General features: G+C 41.6%; 4 protein-coding genes and 1 long non-coding RNA gene across 9 annotated transcripts; 3 read left to right on the top strand and 2 right to left on the bottom strand.

The window, feature by feature from the left end:
• Nucleotides 1–37: 37 nt before the first annotated feature.
• LOC143371779 (uncharacterized) lies at nt 38–576 on the bottom strand. Its single transcript, XR_013086122.1, has 2 exons — nt 523–576; nt 38–455 (listed from the first exon to the last, which is right to left on the bottom strand). It is a non-coding gene; the product is annotated as an uncharacterized LOC143371779 (long non-coding RNA).
• Nucleotides 577–2,451: 1,875 nt separating this feature from the next.
• On the top strand, nt 2,452–3,774 carry LOC143371202 (uncharacterized). The gene has a single exon (XM_076816153.1). It carries the CDS (start codon nt 2,452–2,454, stop codon nt 3,772–3,774), a length of 1,323 nt encoding a protein of 440 aa, XP_076672268.1.
• Nucleotides 3,775–3,870: 96 nt separating this feature from the next.
• LOC143371203 (uncharacterized) lies at nt 3,871–7,680 on the top strand. Its single transcript, XM_076816155.1, has one exon. The coding sequence runs from the start codon at nt 3,871–3,873 to the stop codon at nt 7,678–7,680; it is 3,810 nt and encodes a 1,269-aa protein (XP_076672270.1).
• Nucleotides 7,681–10,628: 2,948 nt separating this feature from the next.
• Nucleotides 10,629–11,885, bottom strand: LOC143371067 (calcium and integrin-binding protein 1-like). Of its 2 annotated transcripts, none has more exons than XM_076815901.1 (5): nt 11,679–11,884; nt 11,578–11,612; nt 11,188–11,435; nt 10,906–11,104; nt 10,629–10,819 (listed from the first exon to the last, which is right to left on the bottom strand). In XM_076815901.1, exons 1-5 carry the CDS (start codon nt 11,727–11,729, stop codon nt 10,798–10,800), a joined length of 555 nt encoding a protein of 184 aa, XP_076672016.1. In that variant the 5' UTR covers nt 11,730–11,884; the 3' UTR covers nt 10,629–10,797. The 2 variants fall into 2 exon arrangements, with proteins under 2 accessions (XP_076672016.1, XP_076672015.1); XM_076815900.1 differs by having other exon boundaries at nt 10,651–10,721; nt 11,679–11,885.
• A 2,071-nt stretch (nt 11,886–13,956) lies between these two features.
• On the top strand, nt 13,957–22,369 carry LOC143371623 (kinesin-like protein Klp61F). Of its 4 annotated transcripts, XM_076817004.1 has the most exons (15): nt 13,975–14,104; nt 14,488–14,638; nt 14,709–14,858; nt 16,751–16,911; nt 17,027–17,176; nt 17,442–17,678; nt 17,756–18,131; nt 18,198–18,469; nt 20,376–20,515; nt 20,581–20,702; nt 20,778–21,119; nt 21,205–21,432; nt 21,542–21,721; nt 21,798–22,020; nt 22,090–22,369. In XM_076817004.1, exons 1-15 carry the CDS (start codon nt 14,040–14,042, stop codon nt 22,224–22,226), a joined length of 2,934 nt encoding a protein of 977 aa, XP_076673119.1. In that variant the 5' UTR covers nt 13,975–14,039; the 3' UTR covers nt 22,227–22,369. The 4 variants fall into 4 exon arrangements, with proteins under 4 accessions (XP_076673121.1, XP_076673122.1, XP_076673119.1 ...); XM_076817007.1 differs by lacking the exon at nt 14,488–14,638 and having other exon boundaries at nt 13,968–14,104; nt 22,090–22,368; XM_076817005.1 differs by lacking the exon at nt 16,751–16,911 and having other exon boundaries at nt 14,014–14,104.
• Nucleotides 22,370–22,935: the final 566 nt, after the last annotated feature.

A 22,935-nucleotide genomic window follows, 5' to 3' on the forward strand; every position in this document is an offset into this window, starting at 1 on the left:
AGAGTTATCCAGGCAAATTTTTAAAAACGTAAATCCATGACTTTGATCCATTTTTATTGTTTTTATATCTCTTTAAATTTTCGTTAATATTACATACCATATTATACCATTGTAAAGTGATATATTTTTCTTAACAATAGCGTACTATTAGTAATACAATTAAATCGGTTGTTGTCTAGTTCTAACCTATGTACACACACCATTTACAAACTCAAGCCTCACATTAATATCACGATGTACTTATGTATGTATGTACATACGTTTAATAAAGCAAGTCTAGTCAACCAATCTTCTGCCATCCTTGATCTCATCCAGGTCTTGAGTCTTCTCAGAGTTGAGAAAAATCGATCGTTGATATTTTACAATTAACCTCCGAAAGGCAGTAAGGCCACGTTCACGAAAATAATCAATTTGTTATTAAAACCAAAAGAATCAAAGCTTTCTCTGAAATAATACTATAAACAAATTAAAATACATAAATATTTTTCCCTTGTTGGGAATTTAGATAACGTATGTACTTACTGCTAGTGTAAGTTCGGCTGCCTAACTATATAGTGATCCTCTAGGGAATGATCGGTTTAACCGCAGCCATCTTGGAGCAAAACCGGAAATAAACATATCTATCCCTTTCTATCAGTATTTCTCTCTCTCTTTCTGTCAGTATTTCTATCTCTTTTTATCAGTATTTTTGTCACATTCGTTTTTACTGTTTCTTTCTCTGTCTACTTCCGCTTTTGCTCCAAAATCGCGGCAACCAATCAGCGACGATACACGTTATTTCGATCACTCCCTAGAGGATCACTATGCCTAACATTTGAATAATGCGCCCAAACGGTTGGAAATAAAAAAACTTTTCAAATGCTTTCGCGACATTCGGTATATCAAACTTGCATGGATGGCAGCTTGGAGGTGCTTTTAAGGGGGCCGTCTCCTTTTTGTTATGGTCCGAATCGATCGAAGTGCCCTTGTAAACAGACGGACCCTAATGAAACTACTGCGGTCGGTAAAAAGAAGTTGTACAATGGTGACATCTACCGGTACTCTACGTAGACGAATTTTTGACAGCATAGTTGCCGCATGTTCTGTTGTCTCCGTCTCTGCCGCGCTGTTTCCACAGCTCCTTCTATTGAGAAGCTTGGAGGAATACGGCACGAGAGCTGCGTCTAGGCAGCGATCGCCGGGCTCCATGTACCGCTGATGGAGGGGGGAACATCGACAGGAGCGGTGGTTATGTGTGAGGAACTGCGGTGCGTTAGTCACGCATACATAACCACCGCTGTAGGTGTTTCCTCGTGCATCAGCTGTAGCTGGAGCCCGCCAATTCCTGCGTCTAGCATCAGAGCCTTGCTGAACGTAAAGGAGGATAGTGTTCCGTCTTACGGGAACAAAGGGGGGTTCAGAGCGAGGCAGAAATTCAGCGACCCTTATTCCTAGGCAATTGCTTACCGTCGAAGTCTTGGGGAGCATTTGCCTGCCAGATGTTTAATAGGTGGCAATTCGGCATCGTGCTATTTTTTTGGACACTTCGACCGTCCTCGCTCTGGGAAAACCCGTTGATTGCTCTGTCAGCGGGTGGTGTACGGTAACTTCAAAACGGTACATACCGTCGACCACCGCTGACTCGCGGGACAATACGATCATAAACCGCGACCCCGGCGAGAGGCTCCGGCCGATCAACCCAGCGAGGTTTGTTAGCCAGATGTCCGGTTTTCCCTGCGCTACGTCACGAAGAAGGAGAGGATTCCTCCTCCATCACCGAAATCTTGGAGGGAAGGTTCCTCCTCTTCAAGCAAGGCTGAGCCAATCAGGCATTTTGGCGCCTCCCAAAAATCAGATGTCTTGTCCACCTTTGACATCGAAAAGGTGGACAAGACCAGAAGTCAACGAGCTCGGGAACAGTACGGTTCGGTGTTTTTGATGAGGTCAGCATTCGGACACATCAGCACAAGTAGAGCTAACTTCTCAGATCATCGTTCAGAACAGAATCGACACGTAATAATTTAAACAGTCACCCAATATTAATTTGGCGGGTGATACATCGTCCGGCTTATACGCGTACCAACCGGTGAATCGAGCCTTACACCCTCGAAAGCAAAATTCTATAATTTTCACGCGTGTGCCGTGCGAACATTTTGGTCCTTCGAGCCGGATCCACGACCGTGGAAGTGCAGTGTGCAAAGACTTCTAAACTTCCTTCAAGTGTATTCCGAAATTCTACCACGGGCAGGAGAATTAATTCGGAACGGAAAGACGTCAACATCGTGGAAGCTGAACAGCCAGCCTTGAGGTGGACAACGCATTCGTCAACGGCGTCATCCGGTCCAGAGACGACTCCACCAGCACAAGGACTTTGGTTACGGTAAGCTCGTTATTGAGGAATTACCATTTAGTTAAGCACACGTGATCTATCCTTCCGTTAATTCCTATCGTATCCATTCCACTTCGCCTAAAATGTCGCAAGAAGACATCAACGCGCGTATTAACGGTTTGAAGATGAAACGGCGATCGTTCAAATCGCAAATCACTCACTTCAACAAGTACCTCGATTCGTATCAAGATTGTGAGAAGAATCGTGTCAAGCTTCGCGAACGCATCGAACGGCTTCGTAATCAGTTCGGAACCTTCAATGGCATTCAAGACGAACTGGCCCTCATTGAAGACTTCGATCAAGCGGAAGCCGAACGTGAGGAAATAACAGAACAGTTTGACGACACATTGGCGACAGCAGTAGTCTTAATGAATAGTTTTGTAGCGTCCGTAAATCTTATTCCGCCACCGAACATCGAAAACGTATCACGAGATTCGCCCGCGCCGTCAGCCGCATCATCGTTTCCACTTTCGGTGAAATTACCCAAGATCGACCTCCAAAAGTTCGACGGTCGAATCGAAAAATGGGTCACGTTCAGGGATGGTTTCAAAACGACGATCCATGCAATACCCGGTCTCAGCAACATTCAAAAGCTGAATTATTTACGCGCTTCACTGTCCGGGAAGGCAGAATCTGCGATCGAGGCTTACACCATCACCGATGATAACTATGAGGCTGCATGGGATCACCTCTTAGAAATCTACGACAACAAACGCGCTCTCGTTTTGCGTCACGCCTCGCTTCTCGTCGACACACCCGCAATGCCAAACGATTCATCGGAATCGAACCGTGATTTGGCCAATCACATGCAGCTGCACATTCGGTCGCTGCAAGCACTCGGGAGATCGTGGGAGGACATCGCGAACGATCTTTTACTTAGCATCGCTGTGTCCAGTATGGCGGAGGACGCTCGAAAGGCATGGGAACGGACATTATCAGACATGGAGGTTCCGAAGATTGCGACCGTGTTTAAACATTTGCACATCGCCGCGCATCAGTGCGAAGAATACTCCACATCGCGCGGGAATGCAGGTCGGGACTTACCAGATGAACACCGGACGGATTCAGTAGCGCAACGCCGAAACGATACGTCAAACACCCATCGCGCGAAACCCGCTAGAGCACCGAAGTCGCCGCCATCTCCGCGGAAGACGCGACAAACATTTGCCACAAACCGATACCCGAATTGCAAGATTTGTCACGCGGATTCTCACGCCGCGTATCAATGTACACAATTTCTCGAATTGTCGATCGAAAAACGCATCGAAGCCGCGCGTAAGGCAAGACTTTGCATGAATTGTTTACGTTCGGATCACAAAACCGATGAGTGTAAGGCCGGAAAATGTCGCGTATGCAATAAGACACACAACACTAGGCTTCATTTAGACACACAAAATGAATCCTGACTAGAGTCATTCCGTAAAAAATCGCGAAAACGCAACGCTCGGAAACGTGACCGCCGAGAAACCGCCCTAGTCGCTAATGCATCGGCCGACGGTATCATGCCTACCGCGATCGTTCACGCGTTAGATCACGAGCAGAGACCGATCGAATGTCGAACGTTAGTCGACACATGCTCTGACGCGAATTACGTCACCGAAGAATTCGCGTCGAAATTACATCTTCAGTGCAAAAGGGCTTCCGTGGCCATCGAAGCGTTAAATGCACTAAATACCGTGACGAACAAACTAATTTCTACCACCATAAAGTCACGACTATCGGATTTTCAACGTCATCTTACATTTTTTGTGATACCACGGATTTCGCGACCTTTACCGGACACTCAAATCGATCGCACGAGGTTTAAGATTCCGGCAAATTTGAAATTAGCGGACCCGAATTTCCACCGCCCAGCATCCGTCGATATGCTGATAGGCACCGGCCCTTCGCTCGCGAGCTTTAGCGTTGGGCAAATCGATCTTTCCCCTCGTAACGGGCCTGATCTTATCCTACAAAAATCACAGCTAGGATGGATCATCGGGGGGAGCGTGTTGTCAACGTCGCCGCATATACAACGCAAAACGTTTGCAACCAGCGTCAATTTCGATCTTTCGAAATTTTGGGACATCGAAGAAGGACCACAGCAGCGATACCTATCATCCGAGGAACGCGACTGCGAAGATCACTTCACCGCCCACGTCCAACGGAACGAATCAGGACGCTATCTCGTCGCGCTACCGTTTAATCAGAAGAAGCAATCCATCGGAGATTCTCGTTCGCGAGCGTACAATCGGTTTCTTTCGTTAGAACGCAAGTTTCATCGTAACAAATCGCTGCAAAGAGAATATTCGTCCGTGATACAAGAATATATCTCGCTTGGTCATATGACTAAGGTGAAAACACGCGATTCAGACGGTTTTTACCTGCCACATCATGCGGTCATAAAACCCTCGAGCACGACTACAAAAGTTCGAGTGGTTTTCGACGGCTCCGCGAAATCGAGCAGCGGCCTATCTTTAAACGACGCACTAATGATCGGTCCGACCATCCAAGATGACATTTTTGCTTTGCTCCTGCGGTTTCGCATGTACGCATACGTGCTGACCGGAGACATCGAAAAAATGTACCGCCAATTCCTCATTAGACCAGAGGATCGTCGTTATCAACGCATTTTGTGGAGAGACGAACGGAACGAAATAGCGACATTCGAATTGAACACAGTCACGTTCGGACTGTCTTCAGCACCGTATCTCGCCATAAGATGTGTCCACCAGCTTGCGGACGACGAAGAGGATTCATTTCCAAGGGCGGCATCCATTTTGAAGCGGGACATGTACGTCGACGACCTTTTGACCGGGGCCGACACATACGCAGAAGCCAAGAATTTACGCGACGAGGTCATCGGCCTGCTTCAGCGAGGAGGACTCAACATCCGACAATGGGTCTCCAACGAACCGCGACTTCTCGATGGGTTGACGGAAGAACAGATCCATCCGAAATTCTTTGGCGATTCAACGGTCAAGACGCTCGGGGTATCATGGGACGCGCGAAACGATACGGTTACGTACACCGTCGACCCACACGTTATCACGAAGGTGACGAAACGGACGATTCTTTCCAGCATCGCGAGAATTTTCGATCCGTTAGGGTTACTCGCTCCGGTTACCGTCGTCGCGAAAATATTGATGCAACGTCTTTGGCATCTTAAACTGGACTGGGACGAGTCATTGCCAGCCAGCCTCCACACCGAGTGGATAACATTCGCGAACGATTTTAAACATCTCCATAATGTATCCTTCGGTCGAAACGTTACACAGCGCGCAACGCGTAGGATCGAACTTCACGGGTTCTGTGACGCGAGTGAACAGGCATATGGAGCATGTTTGTATATACGCTCGATTGACAAACGCGGTAAAATAAACGTAAATTTACTATGCGCGAAATCTCGTGTAGCACCACTTAAGACGATAAGTCTCGCTCGTTTAGAACTATGCGGTGCAATTCTCCTGGCTTCATTATATGCCACTGTTCGAGAGGCCATCAAACGCGAACTCGACAGCGTTATCTTTTGGACCGATTCTACCATCGTGCTGAACTGGTTACAGAAAGAACCGTCCTCTCTAAAAACATTCGTCGCGAATAGAGTGTCCGAAATACAATCGAAAACCGACATCACCGCATGGCGTCACGTTAGATCTTGCGATAATCCGGCAGATTTACTCTCGCGAGGACAATCACCGACACAATTTCTTCACGATTCCAACTGGCGGCACGGACCGCAATGGCTCTCAAGCGTCGAATCGGCTTGGCCAGAGTCAAAGTTTAAAATCGTTGAAGAAGTTCCAGAGACCAAACGTGTTACCTGCTTTGTAACCACCACGATTAACAGCGACGAGATCTTAAATCGTTATTCAAGTTTGTCTCGCCTCCGACGAATCATCGCGTATTGCCTGCGGCTTAGACTACCTCGTCGATTTAAGGGACCTCTGACCGTGGAAGAATTACACGCAGCAAACGATCGTGTGGTACAACTTGTGCAATCATCCGCATTCACACAAGACCTTCACCATCTTAAGACCGGAGCAGGACTACATCCGAAGAGTAAGCTCTTGCCGTTACATCCCTTCCTTGACGATAAGGGAATATTACGGGTCGGAGGGCGATTACAGAACTCCACCTTGCCGTTCGAACAAAAACATCCGGTTCTCCTACCGAAAGGACACCGTATCACTGAGCTCATCATTCGCGAAGCTCATTTACAGCTTCACCATGCAGGTATCAACTCGACTCTGTACGCCGTTCGTCAAACATACTGGCCAATCGATGGAAAAAATACTACGCGAAAAATTGTTCGGCAATGTGTTAGATGCTTCCGCGTGAATCCACCTGTCACCGACTACGTCATGGGCAATCTACCTGCCGCTCGAGTCACAGAAACCCGACCGTTTTACAACTGCGGCGTGGACTACTGCGGTCCATTCTATATTAAGGAGCGACGTTTCCGTAATCGCACTCGTATAAAGACCTACGTTGCAGTTTTTATATGCCTCGCAACGAAAGCCGTCCATCTAGAGGTCGTCAGTGACATGACGACCGAAGCATTCATCGCGGCGTTAAAACGGCTAATCGCGCGTCGAGGGATGTGCCGTAACATGTATTCGGACAACGGTTCGAATTTCATCGGCGCAAATAATGAATTGCGCGAAATTCACGAAGACCTCCTGAAAAACGAAAGGGTACAACATTTCCTGGCGGACAAAGGAATATCGTGGCACTTCATGCCAGCTCTATCGCCTCATTTTGGCGGACTTTGGGAGGCTGCGGTAAAATCTTTCAAGCACCATGTAAAACGCGTTGTTGGTGAAGAACTGTTCACGTTCGAACAGTTCAATACGTTCGTTATTGAAGTCGAGGCGATTTTAAACTCTCGTCCTCTAACACCTCTTTCCTGTGATTCCAATGATCCTATAGCCTTAACCCCTGGTCACTTCTTAATTGGTAATTCTTTAACGAGTCTACCGGAGACCGATTTCAAGGCAACAGCGACCAACCGGTTGTCAAATTGGCAACACATCCAGAAGGTGAAACAGGACTTCTGGTCCAGGTGGCATAAGGAATATATCAACCACTTGAACGTGCGCCATAAGTGGACTAAGGGTTCCCATACGATCAAGGAAGGCACCATCGTGGTCATTAGGGATGACCAGCTTCCACCCCTACAGTGGCATCTCGGCTGTATCGAGAAGGTTCATCCCGGGAAAGACGACATCGTACGGACTGTTACCGTTCGAACATTCCGCGGTGTTTACCGTCGCAACGTGAAGCAACTCGCGCCGCTTCCGGTCCACAACGAAACAGAACTCGTCGCATAAACAAAGACTTTTAATTTAATAAGCATCGTAGCTTTAAGTATCATATTTTCATCCAATTATGGTATATGTATTTGATCGACGGGTCTCTCAACGGGGGGAGCATGTTCCGTCTTACGGGAACAAAGGGGGGTTCAGAGCGAGGCAGAAATTCAGCGACCCTTATTCCTAGGCAATTGCTTACCGTCGAAGTCTTGGGGAGCATTTGCCTGCCAGATGTTTAATAGGTGGCAATTCGGCATCGTGCTATTTTTTTGGACACTTCGACCGTCCTCGCTCTGGGAAAACCCGTTGATTGCTCTGTCAGCGGGTGGTGTACGGTAACTTCAAAACGGTACATACCGTCGACCACCGCTGACTCGCGGGACAATACGATCATAAACCGCGACCCCGGCGAGAGGCTCCGGCCGATCAACCCAGCGAGGTTTGTTAGCCAGATGTCCGGTTTTCCCTGCGCTACGTCACGAAGAAGGAGAGGATTCCTCCTCCATCACCGAAATCTTGGAGGGAAGGTTCCTCCTCTTCAAGCAAGGCTGAGCCAATCAGGCATTTTGGCGCCTCCCAAAAATCAGATGTCTTGTCCACCTTTGACATCGAAAAGGTGGACAAGACCAGAAGTCAACGAGCTCGGGAACAGTACGGTTCGGTGTTTTTGATGAGGTCAGCATTCGGACACATCAGCACAAGTAGAGCTAACTTCTCAGATCATCGTTCAGAACAGAATCGACACGTAATAATTTAAACAGTCACCCAATATTAATTTGGCGGGTGATACATCGTCCGGCTTATACGCGTACCAACCGGTGAATCGAGCCTTACACCCTCGAAAGCAAAATTCTATAATTTTCACGCGTGTGCCGTGCGAACAGATAGCACTATTGAAAGATAGAGAGGTTGAGTAGTGAAGTTAGGAAACATGTCAATGAAACAATACTAATTTAGTATTTATTTATACATAGAACGATGCAATACTTTGTATAATCAATGTGCAAATTCAAAGCATACAATTTGAATAAGGTACATCACCGAAGTGTAACATGCCGATCGTAATGAAATTTATGAATGCTGTAATTCTTCTAAAAACATATGCCGCTTTTTTTTCATCTAACTATACATCAAATTATCTTTTATATCAACAAGAATTGTCTGTTTCAATAATAGTTTTGTACATGGTTTTCTTCGGAATTGTTATTCCACGGTTGTAAAAATTTATCAATATAAACCAGAGTTCAGTACTAACAATACTGATATTTGGGAATGTCCCATTAAACGATTTTATTTAGCTACGATCCTCTGTTTGTTTGTTTGTTTGATTCAAATCTGGAAACTCAATTTTAAACCACTTCCAACCATCCAATTCCCTCGAAACTTTGCAGAGGTGCGTAGTTTGGTTGACAATACAAAATTATGAAAAAACTCCGAGTGGGTGAAAAAATTACCTAGTCACCAAGAAATAATAACCCATAACAATAAATCAACCATTCTTCAAGCAAACTGTTAAACTGCGTACAGCAATAAGAGTAATGAAAATCCACAAACACTAAAAACTAGAAAAAGTATATTAAAAAATTTATAATAAACGATTTTATGAAAAATGCATTAAAAACTAAAAAATAATTATTTTCTTATACTACAATTTCGATGGTGTATTTTCACATAAAATCGTGGAGCAGGATATCTCGCAACAAATTCATTTCGACACTTGAGGCTATACTAAATTGATTCATATTCTGTTATGAAATATCCTGAACCACGTTTTTATTTAAAGTTGAAAAACACCATCGAAATTGTAGCACAACACTAGAAGTATTTTTTAGTTGTTAGTGCCTTTTTGACGAAATCGTTTAACAGAACATTTTTTTATATATTTTTTGTTTCTAATCAAGTTATAGTGATTACAATAAATCAATCCAATACCTGCAATCAACTACCTGTAAAAGAAAATTTGCAGTTTAGCGATATTTTTGTAAAAGGACTTAGTGCCGTGTTTCGACCCCAAATGCCCCACTGTGCGCCGCCGAACAGCCCAAATCCTCGCTGGTCGGGACCGGCGCGGCGTTTAGCTCGTATCGCGAGCAGAGCCCTAATTCTCAGTGTTCGTTTCTCGCTTCTTTTTAGCTGATAGGGGGAGCGAGATGGAACGCTTTGCCTGCGCGACGATCGCGCACGGAGAGGACGGAGTGTCAGGCGTCCGAAAGACGGAGCGAGACAAACAACATCTCGTCGTCTATCTCGCACCACCCTCGCTTGCTTTCAGTGCCTCTTGCTCGCTCTCGTTTCATGAGACAATACTGTAGTATCTTTTATTTGACTTTATCCAGATATTATCTTTGCCCATCTCTGTTCTCCAACTGCTTCGCCGTGATTCATTCAAGCCTCCTTGATGGAAAAATATTGATAGGGGAAATGCGGCAACAGCGCGATTCGACTCTCGATACGTCTCGGCAACTATGTCTTTCCTACATTTATCGGCTAGATTGGACTTCCACCGGTTTTGATGGTACAAGGCACGAATATACCATCAACGCCGGTGACGGAGAAACCTTGAAGCTTCATTCGGACAGTTTTCGAGTCATAAATTCATTATTATTTCAAAGTGGGGTGCTTATTAGCGTTCAAACGCACCAGACCACCCTGCACAGATGTCTACTGAAGGCAACTGTACCCGCAAAAACTTCCTTCGGGCCGATTCCAGGACGAAAGTTGTAATTTACGATTTGCTTACTACACGCGTATACGTGCACGCTTTTCCTAGCTTGTGTGAGCGTACTCACACATTCAAAGGCCCGCGGAGACGGCCCCCTTAAACTCTGCGTAAGACTTTTTTATTATGTCAACGATTCGAGAAAGAGAATTGAAAATTAAGGAACCAAATGTAGAGTTTTTATAGTCGAGTGCAGAGGGGCAAGATCTGTTTTTAGATTTGGACTACATGAAAATTACGAATTATTTTTCATTTACTTATTTTATTATCTGTTTCAGTATATATAAGTTTAAATATAATTTTCACCTAATACTAAGAAATATTAGGCCTGTTGATTATACTAAAATGATTTAACATTAATGTAACACTCAGTCTTAGGTTCGTTATTTAATATTGGATGTAGAATGTTTTGTGTTTCATAAACATATATGAAAACTCCTACAAACAAGGATCAGGTATATTAAAGTACATGTAGAATTCTATCGAAACAAATCAAATAGCCACAGGATGAAAGTGACTCTTACTTGGAGAAATCACTGCTCTTTTCGATAATATGTTCAAATTCTGCAAAATTTAGTGCACCATCATCGTCTAAGTCTGCTTCGTCGAGTATATATTGCAAAACTTGCCGCATATCTGTTTCGCTCAATCTCTGGGGAGCAGTGAGTCTATCTACCACTTGTCTCAAATCTCCTATGCCAAGCATATCGTCACCATCGAAATCTGTACATAGCGTACATCAATCGGTGGAGAAGGTTCGCAGAATGGTGAACGGGTAACACGTACAATTACACATAAGACATTACCGAATATTCTGAAAGCATGTTCTGCCTTCACAGCTTTGGGCGCTGCGACGCTAAAGACGGACATCATATCCAAGAAATCCTCGAAAGTACAATCCCCATCTTGGCTAGAACTAAAGACTTTGCAAATCCTATCTCCGAAAGGGTTCACCCTCAGTTCAGGGTATTGTAGGATTTTGGACATCGGAAGCTTTGCATTTCTATTGTGACCAACTTTTTCTGGCGCGAGAACCTTGAATTTCTGATGCGCGCTGTCAGACACAAGCAATTGCTTTTACATATAAGTCGGGCCAAAAAAAGAACCTGAATTGTCAGATCTAATTATGAAACGAAAATGATACCAAAGTAAAACAGGCTTCTACGTAAGCTATGAACTATTTTAAATATGCTTACTGCAAAAGTTCCTTCTTTGTAAAGTATGTCAAATCCTATAACATACAATACCATTAAACAAAGTTGAAATATCCCACACTATTTACAGTTCAATTAACTACCTGGTAATCTTGCAGTTCGTCATCGGTAAACTGACTTTTACCTATTCCCATTTTTATATGCCTCAAACAACTGGTTCCTGACTATCAAGCTATCTTAACAGCAGTTATATTTATTCCTTAAAAACCTGATGTTTGAATGTCATACTACTTATACAATATTATACAGTATGCATGTTTAGTGACAGTGACAGGAAGATCCAGAGTTCGGAGGGATTCGGCTCCACTGATGGAGGGGGAAACACCTACAGGAGCGGTGGCAACTGTGCATGAACTGCGCCTGCGTCAGTCACGCACACAGTACTACCGCTCCTGTAGGTGTTTCCCCCTCCATCGGGGCAGCCGAATCCCTCCAAACTCTGGGGAGATCGATAATCTGAGAGAAATATCTTATCTGAAAATATACCTAAGTAAGATGAATCTACCCTCATATTTTACTCTGCTATTCACTGTTTCACTGTCAAGGAAGAAGTGGCAGCATCTATCAGATAAAAAATGAACTAATACTCGAGACTACAAAGTCCTCAATTAATAATCAACCTGTCCTAATCAATTTTCAATTCCACATGGCTATATTTTATATTTATAATGCGTAACAATTAATCTAGTAGATAAAAGACCTTACACAACAATTTGAAAGAATTCAGAAATTTCAAATGCAAACCGAAGAGACGGTAAATTCTAACTTCACAGGGTACAGAAGATTCCCTACGAGCACCCTACTCTTACGATAAACTAAACATCATCAAATCATCGACAAAGTATAGCAGGGCTCTCCAAGCTTCGCTTCCGCGGAAGCTTGGGGTTCTCCCACTTTCGTCCGCGTTGTCAGGGATACCGCGCGACGCTAACCGCGAAGACGCTAGCCCGTCATGGCAGCCTTCGTAGAGTCGCGCGGTCTCCTTGACAACGGATGGCACGCTGCGCCAGAGGAAGATTGGAAGGGGAAGCAGGCGTGTGAGAGGCCCCAACGCTGGAGAGCCCTGAAGTATAGGATAGACCTATCATACAATCCAGGGCCGGCTTTAAGGCGGGGCAGGCAGGACGACCGTCCGGGACGCCAAATCTGTAGGGGCGCCGCGTATGCGTTCATTCATTTACATTCGTTCTGCTATTTATGTTTTGTGTCCTGTGTCCTGTGTTTTATTATTTTTCCTGTGTTTTAAGCAGGATGACGTTTCAAGCTTATTTTTGTTTCGCTTATATTGCTCAATGAACTATAGTCCCATTCTTTTTTCCCTCCTCTCTCCTTCGGGTCTCAGCAGCAGCAGCGCACCGGGAGAAAGGCGGTCTCCAATCTTTCTCCAGTATGTACACCGCCCCGTGATGCTTAACTTTGGTGATCTAACGAGAACCGGTGTTTTCCATCACGGCTACGTCTGCTGGTGTACTGCTATTTGATTTCGTGCCCTTGGCGGGGCACCATGATAATCTTGCTCGGGGTGCCAAGTATGATAAAGCCGGCCCTGATACAATCGCAGTTGAGGTATAGGATAGACCCACGGATAGACCTGCCAACCAATGCATTTCTCTATCCTCGGTTTGTGGGCATTGGCGTAACTGGTTAATGGACCCCCCAAAATGCGGATTAGCCCCCCCCCCCAAAACGCGGAATGGCCCCTCCCTAGAAACTGCCGAAATAAGTAAAAAACATTCGTCTGTTAAATTTCAGTAATTTTTTATTCAGTTTATTCTTTGTTTTGGTGTTAAATAAATATGTACGTAAATGATTGTTATAAAATATGTATGTATATAAAGATTTTCTCTACCTATAAAAGAAAAGAGAGAGCGCGATAGAGGGGTTGGAGGGAGAAGATGGGACCTGGCCTCGCCCCGACAAAAATCCTAGTTACACCAATGTTTGTGGGGCCCCAGGACCCCATTACCATTTTAGTGTCACATGCAACATTACCGGTGAAGTCTCGAAACAGATTGTAATGCTACGCGGTATTTTATCATTCTATTATAACTCTTTAATAGCTAATTCGGTATCTCGCACTGACTCTGAGCTGGTGCCAGAAAATGACTTGAATTGGTTGATTCTTATAGAGCTATCTTAAGCTCTAATCCAAGTCATTTTCTGGCACCAGCGCAGAGTTAGTGCAAGATACCGATTTCGCTATTACAATACTGAATACACACGTTCTCAACCATTTTCATGTAAACTCATCTTTTACATTTGGATTCATATAAACTACGCATAACGAATGCAATACAGCGCACCTGCTGGCCATCGCAGGTATCATACATTTTAAATTCCCTCAATTCAAACTGTAACGGCTAACGAATCTGAACGAATTTGGTGGTGGTTCAAGCAGGTTCCAGGTTCGGTGAGCAACATTGAGCAACATAATCACGAGCAATATGAATGATACACGAATTGGGAAAAAGGAGAAATATCAACATATACAAGTATTTCTTCGTGTTAGGTAAGTAACTAATGATTCAGTGAAGTTAAATACATCAATGTTCAGCAATGTTTATCGTAATGAACTTTGTTAAGCTTTTTTACCATAATAACTTGATTTGATTACTTGACTTGAGAATGAGAGGTCCGTGTGTGTGAATTTCTATTGTTATTTATCAATATCACAGCAGCTTAATACTTAGAGGTTGCGACACATTATTTATTTACGTAAACATTATTTCGCTAAAGTTACATCTAGACACTCATTTGAAATTAGAGGATGCTATGATTACTACACGTGTATATGTTGAAATTGCTAAATGTTATACGATCCTAACTTAAATCATTATTGATAGTAATATTTTAAGATTCTTGTATTGTTATAAATTTCTTTATTCTTTGTAGGCCCCTGAGTAACAGTGAAATAAAAAGAAAATCCAAAAGTGTAATAGAAACACCAGCCGGTGGTAAAGAAGTGATACTACATGAAAGACAGCAAGATAAAGTTGCGAAGAAATTTAAATTCGATAGTGTATTCGGACCATCTTCGAAGCAGGTATACACTTTTTACTATACATAAATTGTTATACAAAATCTTTATAACGTATGTATTTTTTAATTAATAGATCGATGTTTATAATGCTGTTGTTAGTCCATTATTGGAGCAAGTTTTGGATGGATATAATTGTACAGTATTTGCATATGGGCAAACAGGTACAGGAAAGACTTTCACGATGGAAGGAATCAACAACGATCCAACTTTACACTGGCAAAGTGTAAGATACTTATTTATACAATCGCTTACCTTATTCGATATAAAAACTGCACGAATGAAATTATTAACCTTCTGGTACTTGCGCGTGTGCACGGAGTGCAGTTTTTGGCTGAAAAAACCGTTTTATCGTTATCTACTCTACCCAGCATCCCTATGTATTCTTTCAGCGGACATTTTTTAATAATGCTACGTACTTGTCAGGTTCAAATTCAGTTTGGAAGTGTCTCTGATTGAATGAAAACGAAAACGAGCGTGCTCGTTTACTTACAAGATTCCCAGGTGTCCGCCTTCGATTGCTTTAGTTTTTGGATATGTTTTGGAGGGCTGAAAAATAAGAAAAAGGTGTCTTTTTATTTTGGCCTGTTTGCATGTTTAGGGGGTGAAACCACCCCTCAAATTTCATAAGAATTTAATCATCATTCTTAATAATACGTCATCGTGCACTGCGTGCACGACGCGAGTGCTCGCGAGACCGAAATAGACGCGAGTACCGAAAGGTTAAGAATTATTATGCGTGTTGCATTTATATGTATTTACAAGGAATGTAGGACTGCTATGTTAAATGAATTCCTGCTTAAGGATGTATCGGACGTACAATATTAGACAAGAGTATATGAAACTTGAAATACTTGAATATCTATGTCCTCGGCATAGTAAATCTAGATGTAAGGAACTCGAACGACAGTTGGAGTCTTATTTTTACTCCTAGGAAGGTATTTTTCACTTTACAAATACTTTGCTATACTTTTGGCAGTGAAAATACCCTGAATTCACAATTTTCTCAAGTTATAATTTATTTCTTTAAAACGGTGTAGTGACAACAATTGAAACTTGGCAGATATTTTCATCTACCCATATACTACATGTAAACAAAAAAATGAAAACATTGGTACTATTTCTTCAACATTTTTCAGCTGTTTTATCTGTCAAGGTCAACTCTTTCCAGAAGAGTACGTGTAAAATCAGTCAAAATTAAAATCGTTATAACTCAGCAATCATATAGTGAATTCGTTTACAATTTCTGGAGCACATCAGGGAGATTAGAAAGAACAATCTCACAAATTTTCATCAACTTGGTACCATATTGAAGATAGATCCAATACATCCTTAATGAATCTATAACTACTACTTACATCATGCCACGCCAACTCGATCACTTTTTTCCCTCGAAATATCTCGGATTTTGTTGAGACTTGAATATGTTGTAGTCCTCGTAAAATTAGGGTGGGTTTAATTCACCATTTTGTCGATTTCGAGTTTGTTTAAAAAATACAGGGCTTTGAATTTTGCGATTGTTGCTTATTTTCGTAAAAATGGGTTGTACTTATGAATTTTTATCTCGGAAATTATTTGTCGGATTTAGTTGATTCTTACGACATTTTAATGTAGAAGGATCGGCCTTCCTGAATAATTTTTTTCCAGTTCGAAAAATTAATTTTTGCAACATTGAAAATTACAAATGAATTTTTATTTTGCAAATTCGGGCTCGAGGTCACGATTTTAAAAATCCGAAAAAATACTACCATATTCGTTGAAGTGTTTTCTACACAATAAGCCTATTCCCAGGGTGGTGCGGCTCCTATTGCGATCGAGTTGGCGTGGATTGACCCATACTGTATATTCCCAGCTAACAAAGTGTTTCTTATAAACATGTTTTTTCTTTATTTTTATGGGCGTTCAAGATAAATAATAATGACATGCCACGTCTTCATTTTGATTCCTTTACTATATTCTTTGTGTCAGAGAAGAATAAATGCAGCACATATAATAAGTGTTTGTATTTATCGATTACATGAGACATAAAATAAAAAAAAATAAATGCATGCTTATGATATAAAGTAAGATTCAAAACAAAGCATTGCTAAGATTTATCTGGAACAATATACTATATAGGATTCATCTGCTGGAATGATTCCGCGTTCTTTAAGCCATTTATTCGATAAATTGCAATTAATAGAATCACAGGAGTACACAGTCAGAGTTAGTTTCCTAGAACTCTACAATGAAGAATTATTTGATCTTCTGTCAGTTAATGATGATGGATCTAAAATAAGGTATACCAAAACGAATTATATAAATTACATATATTTATCTATGTATTTTCTTAATCTAACAGTTTGCTTGAATAAGCTTGTATAAAATAAGTGAAAATAAATACTTGTCGAGCAGATTATACGAGGATGCCTCGAAGAAAGGAGCGATAGTCATTCATGGATTGGAAGAAGTGACGATACATAATAAAAGCGAAGTTTCTAAACTTCTCGAAAAAGGGTCGGAAAGAAGACAAACTGCTGCAACGTTGCTGAACGCTCACTCGAGGTTATTATCATACTAATTTTATCATATTATGTGTATACTGTCGTTTGCAGAAAAGAAGGCGCTCGGACGCTAAGAGGGGCAAGGGGGCTACTTCGCTCGCATTGGCTCCCACCGCCTGTGTCCCGTTCGCTTACTTTGTATTGGTCGACGTTGTCGCATCGGCCAATGCGAGCAAGGTAGCCCCCTTGCTCCGCTTAACGTCCGTACGCCTTCTTTTCTGCAACCGAACACACATTATTATTAATTATGCGAAAATGATTACCAGCCGATCCCATACATTATTCTCAATTACTGTACATATGAAAGAGAATACCATTGAGGGAGAAGAAGTTTTGAAAACGGGAAAGCTAAACTTGGTCGATCTAGCAGGTAGTGAAAATGTTGGGCGATCTGGTGCTATTGACAAAAGAGCGAGAGAAGCCGGTAGCGTTAATCAGTCTCTGTTAGCCCTTGGCAGAGTTATAACAGCGCTTGTTGAAAGAGCACCTCACATTCCGTATAGGTAGTAGAAATATTTTACTTGTGCATTGTGGAACAGAGGATACTCTGTTTTACTTCCTTATTTCTTATAACCCGTAGAGAATCCAAACTTACAAGATTGCTACAAGAGTCACTAGGTGGTCGTACAAAAACCTCGATCATCGCTACTGTATCCCCTGGTAGTATTAATATTGAAGAGACGCTGTCGACATTGGATTACGCACATCGTGCAAAAAATGTTACGAATCGTCCAGAAATAAATCAGAAGCTTACAAAGAAAGAATTTCTTAATCAATATACAGAAGAAATTGAACGGTTGCGAAAAGATTTATTGGCAACGCGAGAAAGGAACGGTGTTTATCTTGCGGACGAGAATTACAATGAAATGCAGGCAACAATTTCGCGGCAGACTAAAGAAATAGAAGAAAAGATTAATCACATAAAAGCATTGGAAGAAACTATGCAGGAGAAAGAGGTACCTTTCTTATTAATTATTTTTATCAGTGTAACTGTTTATTAATTTTAACGTTATTGGTTTTAGAAAATACTTTCTGAACTTGAATTAGAAAATATTGCTCAGATGGAAGAGTTGCACAAAGCTAAAGTGAAACTAGATACCACTAGCGATGCTCTAAAATCAACAAATTATCGATTAAAAGTTACAGCACAAGAATGTGAGGAGCAGAAGTATCTAGTGGAGAAGCATGTTTCTACAGAGAAAGTTTTATTGTCTCACGGCCACACTCTGTTAAATGTTGCAGACACAGCAACTACAGATTCCCTGAAACTGTTTGAAAAAATTGACCGCAAAACGTAAGATAACTGTACATGTACGCGATCAGATTCTATGTTCAGGCATTGTTTATTATTAGTCTACCCTCTTCTGTTACTTCTCTGGATTACCTGGAGGGTTTGTCTAAATAATGAAATAATCGTATTAGTTTTTAAGTCGATACTATTTAAAGTTCGCGAATGTCTTTTTCGAATAGTGTTCTGACGTTACGTTAGGTGTGCAAAAGCTTCGCATCAGGTGTCCGAGAGTACCTGACGTAGTTAGCGTCGGTATATCGTAGTATGTGCAATAGATACAACGATTCGAGGCACGTTCAACTATATAGTGTGTAGAGCAATAAGTTTGAAGGTATAAACTGCCAGATCTAGCTTTTGCCAAATATTACAGAACCCAACTGATCAAAAACACCCATTCACTTGGTATTGGATGCCCAATAACTACTGCATTCTTTGATACATTCTCAGGCTCCGATGAAATCTAGAATTACGGTGCTAATGTAACGTTGGAATACTCTTCGTTTGGAATACGTGTTACGTACAGGGTGATTCTCTCGGTGCGCCTGATCAAAGAGATGCCGTCTGGTCAACCGTGACGAGGTCAACCCCCCGTGGTGCCTCTCCTAATTTATGGATTTCGACCCTCGAAGGGGTTGGAGTACCTATTAAGAAGTGCGAAATGTCTCGCTTCCGCATTTCTGATCAGATCTCGAAAACGGGGCCAATCGATTCCTTATGTTTCGCCGACGAAACTAACACCAAGAACGACGCAATTCGTAGCATAATGAAGGAAATTACGTGAAAAATTGATTTGCATAATTTCAAGCTAACTTCGTTTAAAATAGTCCGATTTACATTACATTTGGTATGGTTTTCGTCGGAAAAACACAAGGAATCCATCGGTGTCACTTCCATATCGATACGATAGAGAATTATTTTATTTCTGAAACAGGTATGAATCAAATTGGGGTGGCGCCCCGCAGTCCAGGGTGAATATGTGAAATATTCATTGCAGCGTATTAAGAAATTCTTTATTCTTTATCAAATCGATATGCAAGTGGAAAACACCGATGGATTCCTTGTGTTTTTCCGATGAAAACCATACCAAATGTAATGTAAATCGGACTATTTTAAACGAAGTTAGTTTGAAATTATGCAAATCAATTTTTCATGTAATTTCCTTCATTATGCTCCGAATTGCGTCGTTCTTGGTGTTAGTTTCATCGGCGAAACATAAGGAATCGATTCGTAGCGTTTTCGCAGAGATCTGATCAGAAATGCGGAAACGGGACATTTCGCACTTCTTAATAGGTACTCCAACCCCTTCGAGGGTCGAAATCCATAAATTAGGAGAGGCACCACGGGGGGTTGACCTCGTCACGGTTGACCAGACGACATCTCTTTGATCAGGCGCATTGAGAGAATCACCCTGTAGTATCGATTTATGGGATTGATATGGGGCTGTCCTTAAATTACGTAAGGATAATTTTGGCGAATTCTTACCCTCTCCCTCCCTCAGTAGAAGAGTTCGCAAGATTTGATATTCCAACCCCCTCCTTACGTAATATTTTTTACACTTAATTTTTTCAGTTATTAAAATTCTTTTAAAGGTTTATATAATTCATTGAACTCGGTTTCGGGAAATTTAAACTAAAACTACATTTCCAGAACATTAATGATAGATTTTGTATTTATTGAAAATTAAGTTAAAAAATATTATGTAAGGCTACCTGACTCCCCCCCCCCCTCCCCATGTAAGAAAAAACGTAAGAAATTCGCGACCCCCTTCCTCCCAAAAAGCCTCACGTAATTTAAGGATGACCCCTATGGGTCTCCCTTAATTTAGATATAGTACTTCTACATTTAGATTTAGTATTTCTTCATAAATCTTATATTCATAGAGTGAACTCAAAAATACTATTTTTTATAGTAAAACAGAACAAACTTTTGAAGTTCTTGGAGAACAGTTCAAGCGTAATATTCGTGAGTGCAAGCAACGCATTGAAAAGGAGATTTCTTTACAAGAAGAAACATTGAAGCAATTTTGCGGATCTATGAAAAATGATATCGGTAATATAATCTAGCATAAAATATAAATTCTTACCAATATTGATTTACATTTCTGTCACCATTAGGTGTACTTGTGAGTGAAAGTGAGTGGTCAAGTATCGACACTGGGCTACAAGAAACGTCAAAGAATCTTACGAATCAACATTCAATAATTGCAAATAATTTAACAAAAAATATACATGAATGTGTATGTATACAATATGACAAACAATTTTTCATTCCTACGCCGCTTTAAATATTAATATGTCTCGAAATATTCCAGTACCAAAGTTATCAAAATTCGATAAAAGGCGAAATGGAAGGTGCTCATCGCACGGTGAAACATAAAGACGAATTATTAAATACTATTTCTATGAAATTGGCTCAAGATATCGACAATTTAATTAAACTTGGAGTCGCTCAGAACATGCAAATCGTACGAAATAACTTGTCTGAAAAATTAAAACGCGCTTCGGTTCAGATGAACGAAATCGTAAATTCTGCTTGCAATCGTCACCTGGATTCTTGCGACCGTATGAAAACCGACATTAATAGTATTAAAGTAGCCGTCGGAGAGCTTGGTGAAAAGCAACAATTCACGCAGACGCACCGTTCATTTGCGAAGGTATCGACAAAGAAATCTCTACTTGTAATTTGGATATTACATTCGTTTTTAGTATCACATGTATTTAACGCGCAATATTTTTTAGAAGTTGGATGATATATCTGCTCAGTTCAAGCGTCTAACTGAGACTGAAAGGGAACATTATGACGCTGTGACTAACAAATGTGAGAATATTAATGAAATGTGTAACAAAGTTAATGATCGCTCGACACATGCTTTCGGTGCAATCAACGAAATGAGAAGTAACTTAAAGGAACAGATAGATAATGATTTGGAAACAGTTGAAGCCACTGTTACAGCTGGAACAGTGAAGGTGACATCTACACTTAATTTACTAAGTTTAAGCGTAGAAGCCTGTTTTGAGACAAGAGGAATTTTTCTACGTATCAAAAGTTTCATGTTATGTTATGCTTCGATAATAGATTGAAGAGTTATCAAATAGGACCGAAAGAGAAGGGAAGATTCTGCTAGATGAATTGGACTCGCGTATGAATACAAGCTACAATGTATCGAAACAGTATCAGGATCTGATTAAATGTAATCTTACAGAAATGGAGCAGTCGATGGATGTCGATAAGAATGAATACCTTACCGTAATCAATGTAAATTTAATGATACTTTAAACCTAATTACTAAGAACATTTCAAAGTATTTATGACTGAAATTTCATCTTTATAGGATATGAGTAACGCAATTACAAATGTAAGCGAGGAACAAGCGACAGTCGTGAAAGATCAAGAAACTAAAACTTCTAATGCTTTTGAGGAAATATCCAGGGAATTCGAAAATCGAATTGCAGAATCAAATGCATGGAGTAATAAGGTTGTTGAAAAATTAGACGCAACAGTGTCCGAAATTGACAAATTTCTCGATGAAGATGTACAACGTGACGTTCCGACAGGTATATGACATGGAAACTAGAAAACTAAAAGGGGGCTAAGATTACATCGTTGTGCTTATCTACTTTCAGGAGCAACGCCTGCCAGAAAAGAATTTTCCTATCCTCGAGAATTTACGGTAACGTCTCCGCATGAACGAATGCTTCAGAGGTTTAGAGAAGTAAGGCAACTCGTTGAAACAGCAGAAGACGAAGTACATGAATCGTAACGTATGTCATTAGGATACATACTAACTGTAAGCCAATTATGTAAATTATTTTATATAGAATAAGACGTAAAAGAAAATTTAATGAACCATGAACAAACTTATAACTTAAGACTTAATGACTAAATATATACCTATATGTTTCGGTGCAATTGTTTTAACTTTGCGATACGTTTCTGGATTGTTTCTGAAATGGCGAATGTTTCTACGCAGTAAAGGTAGGCTCTCACTATGCCTCGCCTCGCCTCGGCTCATTTATTCTTCTTCCTATGCTTTTCTTATGTATTTTGACAATTTGACCCGCACTGCGCCCCGCCTCGGTGCGGCTCCGAGCCACGGATTCTTCCTCGAGAATATTTTGAGGAAGAGAGGCGAGGCGTAGTGTGAGTGGATGCAATGCCACCGCTTTCGGTGACCACTAAAAGAGGAAGAGGTTCTCTGAGCAACTGACCAAATGCATGAACTGAGGCAAGCTCAGGTAACTTCAGGGACGAAAAAACCGAGGCGACGCGAGCATATTTGGATGCGAGTGCGAAAAGAAGTTGCGCGGAGACCAGGCGAGGCGAAGCGCAGCGAGAGCCTACCTTAAGTCTTTAATTGCCCTTTCCATAAATTTGCAATTCCGATTGTGGCCAGTGAAACAAGCTTCGAACGATACCGATGTGCACGTGATGAAGGATAATGTCATTTCCAGCCTGGCAGGGCTTTTACG

Source organism: Andrena cerasifolii, chromosome 7 (genome assembly GCF_050908995.1).
Source record: "Andrena cerasifolii isolate SP2316 chromosome 7, iyAndCera1_principal, whole genome shotgun sequence".
NCBI classification, from domain to species: domain Eukaryota; kingdom Metazoa; phylum Arthropoda; class Insecta; order Hymenoptera; family Andrenidae; genus Andrena; species Andrena cerasifolii.

What these genes read in the sequence shown, in the direction of transcription:
- LOC143371202 (XM_076816153.1), top strand. Translation starts at nt 2,452, where the DNA reads ATGTCGCAAGAAGACATCAACGCGCGTATTAACGGTTTGAAGATGAAA.
- LOC143371203 (XM_076816155.1), top strand. Translation starts at nt 3,871, where the DNA reads ATGCCTACCGCGATCGTTCACGCGTTAGATCACGAGCAGAGACCGATC.
- LOC143371067 (XM_076815900.1), bottom strand. Translation starts at nt 11,729, where the DNA reads ATGGGAATAGGTAAAAGTCAGTTTACCGATGACGAACTGCAAGATTAC. An exon ending in ACAAAGAAGGAACTTTTGCA is followed by an intron (nt 11,436 to 11,577) that starts GTAAGCATATTT and finishes TGTGTCTGACAG; the next exon opens with CGCGCATCAGAAATTCAAGG. An exon ending in AAGAGCAGTGATTTCTCCAA is followed by an intron (nt 10,722 to 10,905) that starts GTAAGAGTCACT and finishes AAATCATTTTAG; the next exon opens with TATAATCAACAGGCCTAATA.
- LOC143371623 (XM_076817004.1), top strand. Translation starts at nt 14,040, where the DNA reads ATGAATGATACACGAATTGGGAAAAAGGAGAAATATCAACATATACAA. An exon ending in CAAGTATTTCTTCGTGTTAG is followed by an intron (nt 14,105 to 14,487) that starts GTAAGTAACTAA and finishes TATTCTTTGTAG; the next exon opens with GCCCCTGAGTAACAGTGAAA. An exon ending in ACAACGTGACGTTCCGACAG is followed by an intron (nt 22,021 to 22,089) that starts GTATATGACATG and finishes ATCTACTTTCAG; the next exon opens with GAGCAACGCCTGCCAGAAAA.